Source organism: Eupeodes corollae, chromosome 3, assembly GCF_945859685.1.
Source record: "Eupeodes corollae chromosome 3, idEupCoro1.1, whole genome shotgun sequence".
Classification (NCBI taxonomy): domain Eukaryota; kingdom Metazoa; phylum Arthropoda; class Insecta; order Diptera; family Syrphidae; genus Eupeodes; species Eupeodes corollae.
Genome location: NC_079149.1, coordinates 129424643 through 129434076, shown reverse-complemented (window position 1 = coordinate 129434076; position 9434 = coordinate 129424643). Strand labels below are relative to the sequence as shown.

The following is a 9434-nucleotide window of genomic DNA, read 5'->3' as shown; positions in this document are numbered from 1 at the left end:
TCTTTGAACTGAGGAAATATATTTTTGTGCTGATTCCATAAATTTTTCTCTTAGTGTGGTCATATGTACGTCGTTAATACACGTATGTATTTATATATGTACATTTTTCAATATATGTCAATTATGTTTATATACACTCATATACATAATGTACAAAAAAACGTATGAGGATACTCTTGGTGCTTAAAAATGGTCTCATCCTTTCAATGTTTGATAAATAAAAATCTTAAAAAGAAAATACAAACGTGTATATTTTTACGGATCGACTTCTACAGCGAAGTAAATGCGACATAGCGTAGTTTTAGAACTCAATAATAAAACCTCAACTTCAGGGTCGACTGCGACGACGATGGCAACCGACAGCGACAAATTATGACTTTGACGATGGCAATGGATGCATTGAAGTTTGGCGGGAAAGCGTTAACAAGCGATTTGGTTAGGTTAACATCATTAAGAAGGTATGATCTTTCCTACACTCGTCCTGTAGGTGAAGTTGTAAAGTGTTACAACTAAAAGGATATATTTTTATTTTATAAGCACCACATACAAAAATATACATAAACTTTATGTTTTTCTACATTTTAAATGATAGATAGATGGTGTCCTTCAAAAATCATATTTTATTACGCTGCAACGATGGCAAAGAGCTTGTAAAAAAAGTGTGTATATAGTTGATGAAGCCATTCAAGAGATAGATTTATATTTTTAAAAAATGTGTTTTAGAGATAAAAAAACATTTTAAATAAAATTCAAATTTAATGCACATAAAATAAATACATATTTGTTTTTTTTTTTAAAAACTTAGAAATGTTAAAGTTCACTACCAACGTCATGAACTCTGTGTCCAGATTGAACACATGAGATTTGTACATTATTTAAAAAAAATTAAATAAAGAAAGACTGGAAAGAGAGATATTCAAATTGGTAATTTAATTAATAAAATTATGAAGACTTGCATATTTAAAATATGAATCGAGAGTGGTTTTTGATTGGAATATAAAAACATGAGTCCTCCAAGAAAATGAATTTTTTGATAAATTAATATAGATCGATTGATAGATAAATAGATTTTTATTACTTAAAATTGTTAAATACATTTGATTGGAATATAAAATTGGTAATAAAAGTGTTTTGGCGGTGGCAATGCCTTAAAAACTTCATAGTTGCAAAGCACCAACAAACCTCGGATACGGACGGATTTATTGTTGACAACCTACGCAAACGAATTAACTACAACGAACTTCGGATATGCACGTGGAATGTTAGGTCCCTTAACAGACCACGTGTGGCCGAAGAATTAGCGGAGGCCCCAGACTGCTATTAAGCAGACATCACCGCCATCCAGGAAATACGATGGGATGGGTTTGGCAAAAAGATCAAAACTGCGATATTTACTAAGGTGAGTGCTACCACGAAAACGAACAGCGCTTATTTTGATTTGGCTTCGTCATTGGAGCCAGACTTAAGCAAGAAGTCTTGAACTATAGGTGCATGAACGAGTGCCTCATGACCATCCGCATCAAGGCTAAATTCGGCAACATTAGCCTTATATGTGCGCTGTGCACGCCTCCACATAGAAGAAAGATGACAACACAAAGGATATGTTCTTCGCGCTATTAGACAAAACATATGAGCAGTGGCCTAGCTACGATATTAAAATTGTCCTGATTGATGTTTATGCAAAGCTATGAAGGGAAGAAATCTTTGGTGGAATAATCGGGAAGAACAGCCTGCACGACAACACTTCTGACAACGGATTGAGGCTAATAGATATTGCTGCGGGCCAAACGTCATGGAAGCCAGTACGCGTTTTCCACACCTCAACATCCACAAAGGAACTTGGACTTCTCCTGACCAATCTACCGTCAACCAGAATGACCACATTGCGATTGACGCCAGACACATCATGAATGACCGAACTTTCCGAGGAGCTAACATCGACCCGGACCACTACCTCGTTGTAGCCAAAGTAACACTTCGGATTTCCGGGCCCAAGGCAAAACAGGGAGGTGCTGGGAAAAGGTATAACATCGAACGGCTACAATCGCCAGAGATCACCAAATCCTTTTCCGACCGAGTTATAAGTAACCTCTCTCGAAGTTCTCTGCCGCCAACACAATGTATCGAAAACCATTGGCAACATTGCCAAGATGCAATCAGAGAAGCCGCTTCTGATGTGCTGCGTTTCAAGCAGTAACCAACAAGGAACCCCTGGTTTGATGAGGAATGTCGGCAGGCAAATGCAGCCAAACAACAGGCACGCACAGCGGCACTGCTCATGAGCTCTATGAGCAGAAGAGAGGAACACCGACTTCTCAGAAGGAAAGAGAGGGCATGGGGAGCGTGCGGTCAAAGATGTTGAGAGGTTTAAAAGCAGGAATGAAGTTCGAAAGTTTTGTGAGCAGGTGAAACGAAATTCACAGGTACATAAACCTAGAACCGAGGGCTGCAAAGACGAAAGTGGAAACATCATAGTGGAACCACAGTCAATGCTGAGGACATGAAAGGACCACTTCTGCAGACTGTATAACGGCGACGACGAACCGAATTCCGCTGTCAAGGAAGCCAACAATCCCGTCCCCCCGACTTTGACGAAGTAAAGATTTCCATATCTTATGGCTTGAATACAGAGCTCTTTAAAGCAGCTAGAGATGAGTTGGTTAGGAGCATGCACCAACTTATCTGTAAGATATGGAAGAAAGCATGCCCGATGAATGGAACCTCAGTATTGTTTGTCCAATCCTAAAAAAAGCAGACCCTCTAAACTGCACCAACAGTAGAGGAATCAGTCTGCTTAACCTGATAGGTCCTTATGAGTGTGGTTTAAGACCAGGACAGTCCGCAGTTGATCAAATATTTACATTACGGCAGATCCTGGAAAAAACCCAAGAACACCAAATCGACACACACCATTTTTTCATCGAATTCAAGGCCGCAAATGACAGATTCACAGGGACGAGTTGTATAGAGCCATGTCTAGTTTTGACATCCCTATCAAGCTCGTCCGTTTGTACAGGATGACCAATGACCATGGAGAATTCACGCTGCTCCATAAAGGTTGGAAACAACTTGGATGTCAAAAAAGTTTTTAGACATAATCACCATGTCATGCAATTGTTTACCATCGTACCTGAAAGAATAGTGCAGAGCTCAAACGTCAATACTAGAGGCACTATCTTTCAAAGGTCTGTCCAATTACTAGCATATGCTGATGACATTGACATAATCGGAAGAACTCAGCGTGATGTCAATGGGTCTTTTGTGAGTATTGAGGCAGAGGCAGTAAAAATGGGTTTACGGTTAATGAGGGCAAAACAAAGTTCGTGCTGTCGTCAAGAAAGGACCTACAAGACCGACGTCTTGGTCAAAACGTCAACATTGACGGATGTTACTTTGAAGTAGTCAAGGACTTCGTCTACCTAGGCTTCGCTGTAAACGCAGAAAACAACATCAGTGCTGAGGTCAAACGCAGAATAACTCTTGCTAACCGCCGTTTCTTTGAAAGCAACTGAGTGGTATAGTCCTCTCTCGATGGACCAAAGTGTTGCTATATAAGAGCCTTATTATCCCTGTTCGCTATACCGTGCAAAAGTATGGACTATGACAAAAGCGGATGAAAGCACCTTGGGTCGGTTCGAGAGAAAAGTTCTTGGTGTGATCTACGGTCCCGTATGCACCGAAGTTGAGTAGAGGAGTAGATAGAACAACAAGCTGTACGGGCTGTACAGCGACGCAGACTTAGCCAGAAGTGTAAAAGTTCAACGACTAAGATGGCTGGGTCACGTAGAGCGCATGGAACCCAATGCTCCGACCTGGAAAGCCTTCGAATTCACACCCACAGGACAGCGCAGTAGAGGAAGACCGCGAATCAGGTGGCGCGCACAAGTGAAAAGTGACCTCAATTAACTTGGAGCGCGAAACAGGAGACATCTAGCTACGGACCAAGCTAGATGCAGAAGTTTGTTGTGTGCGGCCCTAGTTCACACAGGACTGTAGCGCAACCTTAAGTTAGTAAGTAGGAATATAGTAAAGAGAACTGCACTTAAAAGACAACCTTGTTTGACGCCAGATGTAGTCTCAAACCATTAAGACATATCTACCCCATCCCAAACCGCTGATCGAGTGTTTTTGTACATATTTTTAAGGGCCAAAAGAAGTTTTGTCGACGGTCCCTTTTGTGACAGTTTGAAAAACAATTCTATAAAGTCCACGAAAAATATGTACAAGCTTCTTTTTTGCCGAAGGAAATACTGTTTAAGGTGAAAATGTTATCAAATGTGGAGTAGCCTTTACGAAAAACAAGATTGGTATTCACTAAGCCTTTCATTATTTGCTATCCAAATGTTGATGCGACTTTGGAGTACAGATGCAAATATCTTCGCAATAAAATTCATAAACGATATCCCTCTATAATTATTTGCTAGGAACCATTTTTAAAAAATTGGATGAACCAGAGAATCTTGAAAAGCTTGTGGAACCTTTCCGGTATTGAAAATTTTATTAAAAAGGTGAAGAATTTCATACAAAAATCAACAAGCGAGTTTTTGTAAAACTCATTGCTTATTCTATCTGGGACTGGTATGGCGCTTTGTTATTCGCTCCGTAATGCAATGCAGTTTGAATTTCCATTATTGAAATTTGAAAATCGAGAGTTTGGTCTAAAATTAAAGGTTCCACAAAAGAAAAATGATTGGAAATTGGATAAGGATTGAGTAAATTTTTGAAATAATTGGCTAGGACACTTGCTTTCATGTTTGATCCGCAAATAAGCTTAGATGCTTTCAATTCTTTGATGTTATTCCAGAAACTTTTACTATATTTGATATTTGAGAGTTCATCTGCTACTAATGTATAATATTCCTGGCGTTTTGAACAAATCCTTGTAAGCTTTATTTGCTGTAATATACTGTTTGGTGGTTGTTTCATTGAAATTTGTTTGTTTCCTGATTTCCTTTAAAAGTTCGAAGGAATTATTTCTCGCATTCAAACAGTCTTTTGGAAACCATTTTTGTTTGAAGTTGACATTTTGTTGTTGTTTCTTATATTGGTGGTAGCTTTTTTGCATTTACAAAGAGAGTCTAGTCTTGAACTTTCAAAAAACTCGGGGGTATTCAATTCGGATGGATATTTGCTGGAATAATTTAGTCTGTCCAACTCTCACGTTAACGTCTCCTATAAGCAAAACATTTTGGCCAAGCGAAAAGTTTAAAACATCTTATAACGGAACAATGATATTTTTCCAATTATTACAATTAAGGTACGTAAGTAGTACATTTTAACACAAGGTATCTTGAAAAAACAGCGTTAATTTTATCTTTTTTAAAACCATAAAAAAAGTCCACCACATTATTATACATAAACCATTTATTCCTAAGTTAAAATGTTTCCCCTAATTTCTTAAACCGCATTGTTAAATGTATAATCGTGGCTGAATTTTATATAAATACCTCTTCAGCATTTAAAATGTAAATACCGTTTAGCGGCCAACGAGGTTCTATATATTTTTAAAAATCGTTCTTAACATCAATAAATTAACTTTTCATTCAACCTTAAAACTCAAGTACGTCCTTTTTTTGCCCCTAAAGCTAACACGAAAGCCTCTGGTTTTTGTTTAACAAGTCAATTTGTTCGTGATTTCTAACCATAATGAACTTTTTTTTGAAAACACCCACTTATGACAGTCCAAGGCATATATTCAATCATAGACGTACTTTATTCCAATACATTGTGTACTTAAACTTACTCGTGATTTTGAGTTATTGAGTGCAATTCAAAAATTAACAACCTGGTATTTTGCATACAATAATTATGTTCTGTTTTTGACACACAAGTGACAACTAAATATTGAAACCTGACCTAGGTTTTTTTTTTTAATTGCAATATTGTTGCTTTCGGGTTTTTGAGTTAAACATTAATTTGAAAGTGTTTCACACAACAATGAGTTAGGCGTGCTTAGCTATTGATATATGACTCACCTATTAAGCTATAAAACACATTAAAAAAATAATTTACAAGCTGAATGCACGAAGCTATAGGTTTTAAAGTTAACATGGTTACCTTAAATTGTCTAAATATCGATTAAAAAGGAGAAAAATTGCAACCAATTTTAGTTGCCAATTTGAATAGTAGAGACACAAACCGATAATCTTCGATAACATAGATAACCAGCGTCACAGTTGTCTTGGGATGAGTTGTTGTTTCTGGTATGAGGTTTCCCTTTGGTATGAGCTGAGATACGTTCATACCACCAACAAAAACAATACGAACTGTTCATATGTACCTTGGCTTAACTCATCCTGAGACCGCTTATTAAGGGTTTTTCAATAAGGGCGAATAGATGTTGAAATGGAATAAGCTTAAATGCCCTCCTCGTCTTCTTACGGTGACACGCATGTGACTGGTTCAATTTTGGACTGAATTTGAGCAATAAGCTGTGCTTTGTTCACCCTTAGGGATCAGTCAATAGTGGTTTATTTATAAGAACCTGCGTTTTCAAGAAACCCCACAGGAAATAGTCTAGCGGAGCCAAATCGCATGACCTTGGTGGCCAATTCACATCACCCCTGCTAGAGATAACCTTACTCTCAAATCGTTCATGCCAAATGTCAATCGTGGCGTTTGCTGTGCGGTACGTATCGCCATCCTGCTGGAGCATTTAAAAATATGCATTTCTCAATTCACATTAAAATCAATCTTAAGAAACTTCTAATGATATGCAACGATGACAGGTCCAAGAAAGGCAGCTTCTAAGCATATTCTACTAATAAGTGTCCTAAAAAAGAATATTGTAATATGTATACACTCTTTATCTCTTTTAATATCGTGTTAAAGTAGAATAAAATAAGGGGCAACATCTTGTGAATAAGAGGAGAACTCGCATCGGTAAGCATCGAGAATCATCTAGTGATTAAGTGGTGAACTAACTTCGAGAACATTCAGCACATACCAGAACCTCGAAGGGGCAACATCTAGTGATCTAGTTAAGCATCGAGAACAACCTAGTAGTTTTTCGAACCGATTTGAGGTATATAAATAGGCGCTCATAAGCGAAGCGGGATTATTATTGGTTGTGAACTGCGATAAAGTAAAGACTCTGCTTAAAAGTAATAATTGAAAGTAAAGACTGTGTTTGAAAAGTAGTAATTGAAAGTGTGCAATAAATAAGTTTGGAACGATTTAAATAAAAATAAATGTGTGTTTTATTTACAAGTGCGAATAAGTTTTAATTATCGGACCAAGCCGAAAATAACATTGGTGTCAGAAGTGGAATTTAAAACTTATTGAGAAAACAGTGAGCATCGATTGAAGTATTTTGTAATGAGTAAAGTTTTGAAAGACTTAATTGTAACTGAGCTAAAGGCCAAACTAAGCAAACGTGGCTTAAGTGGGACAGGAGTGAAAAACGAACTCGTTAAGCGGTTGCAGGAACATCTTGAGCAGCACAAAGAAGACCCTTATACGTTTGCTTTCGAATTAGAAGCAAAAGTGGAAGAGGTAAATACAAATGTTGCCTTATCTAAAATGGTGTTAGTTCTTTTAGCCAAACTTGAAGAGAATGAAAAGAATTTCCTGAAACAACTAGAAACTCAAAGCAAACAACTAGAAGCCCAAAGAAGTAACCAAAAACAAGAACAGCAGAATATTCTAGAGCGGTTTGACGAACAGAAAAACCTTTTAGACAAAACAAAATGCACGCTTCGAGAAAATAAAAAAAAAACAAATAGAAACCCTAACAAATGAACTAGAAAATGTGCAAAAGATGAAAGTTTGAGAACCTTCTAGTGAGTGCTCAAGGAAGAGAGAAGTGATTCCTCCAATCTACAATAAACAGCAGCATCAATAAACGGCTGGGACGATCACAAAAAATACATTGCTCTTATGCTTGCTTTAAGCGGATCTGCTGCTGAACTGCTTCAAACCGTCCTAGCAGAAAAGAGTTGTGACTTCACAGTTGTGGCAAACGCAATCGAACAGCGTTTTAAGAATAGCCACATGGCAGAAGTCTTCCGAGTTCAGCTTTACAATAGGACACAAAAAAGAGGTGAAACTCTGCAGAAGCTTTAGGCAGATATCAGCAATTGGTTCACTTATCATATCCATCAGCTGGTAACGAAATAATAAATCAACTTGCTTTTGAAGCCTTTGTGAGAGCTGTGGGCGAAATAAATCTCCAAAGGGCTATACGCACTGCCGGAAAGCGAACACTACCAAAAGCATTGGTTTTCGCTCTGACTATTGAAGCTGCAGAACAAGCTCCCCAAAACGTGCATCGAATCCCAGTTAACTCACTTGTGGAAATGGTTAACATTCCTCTTGGTGCAAGAAGGGTAAAATCTTTTCTATCTACCAAACTGAATCAAACCGAAGGTGGAGCAATTTACTCAACTGCATTATATCCAGGAAGATTTGTCCCACCTATAATTAAACCCGTACAAACGATCTTCTATTCAGGCCAAGTCAAGGCATAGCCAGAATTGTTGCGGTTTGTACTGGACATGGGCCTATAGGAGTTCATGGAGAGAAGTTGGGTATCTCCAACAACACCTTTTGCCATAGTTGTAGTGACCAAAGAGAAAGTGAAACGATAATCCATTTCCTTTGCAAATGTCCTGCTTTGTCAAACACTAGAATGAAATACTTCGGAAAAGCATTCTTTCACGAACTTGATGAGCTATCTGAGACAAAGATTAGAGACCCAATCTTTTTTCTCAACGCAAAATGGCTCTAACAAAATTGCTATGAAGCTTTTAAAATCTCTCCCTTTCTATCACAGGTCAAACGAGTTTTTGGTATCCAAACGGCACACTACAGCGCTAATTACATCTCAGGCTAGGTTGCCTTAAGATCGCCATTTCTACCTACCTACCTACCGAACAAACATTGCGTTGTCTATGATCATGAAATTTGAGCTCCTGGCTAAGTTAAATCTTGTACGGGTGTAATCCCAAGTCCAGACATAAAATTCGCCATGTTGAACTCTGCGAAAGTAAGAGTCTTTGTGCACGGAGAAGAAAGACTGACGTGGGCTACACTTTCGCGGACCGCGGTTATGTTCCCGGCCGATTTTGCGTTTCTTAAACGAGCAGGTGTTGGTTGATTGTTTAGTAAGCCGGTCTTCTCAAGTTTGGCCACCAAACGTTAAACAGTCTACTGTAAAGAGAGACCGTAAATTGCGAGCTATGCGTGCAACGTTTGCGTTAACGAACACTCATAAATTTTTAACATCAGAACGTGCTATTCAACCGTGTATCTTGCCATGATGATTTGGCATAAGCAACTGAATAATAAATAAAAAATTGACAGATGTCACCAAAACGAAATGGCTGCCATGGGCCTCCAAAATCTACCCACGCAAATTGAAAAATCCATAATAACAAAAAATACCTGGTCACAGAAACCATAGAATAAGGGGAAAATAATTTATCGAGAGAAAT

The 9434-nt window shown here is 38.1% G+C and overlaps 1 protein-coding gene across 1 annotated transcript; it reads left to right on the top strand.

Moving 5' to 3' along the window:
- The first annotated feature begins 7317 nt into the window (after window positions 1–7317).
- On the top strand, window positions 7318–8064 carry LOC129950801 (uncharacterized). The gene is made up of 2 exons (XM_056062719.1): window positions 7318–7652; window positions 7893–8064. The coding sequence occupies exons 1-2, from the start codon at window positions 7318–7320 to the stop codon at window positions 8062–8064; spliced, it is 507 nt and encodes a 168-aa protein (XP_055918694.1).
- The last annotated feature ends 1370 nt before the right edge of the window (window positions 8065–9434 follow it).

Bases quoted from the DNA above. Each gene is read 5' to 3' on its own strand.
- LOC129950801 (XM_056062719.1), top strand. From the start codon at position 7,318: ATGAGTAAAGTTTTGAAAGACTTAATTGTAACTGAGCTAAAGGCCAAA. The intron at 7,653-7,892 runs GTTTGACGAACA...GCTTGCTTTAAG, and splicing joins CAGCAGAATATTCTAGAGCG to CGGATCTGCTGCTGAACTGC.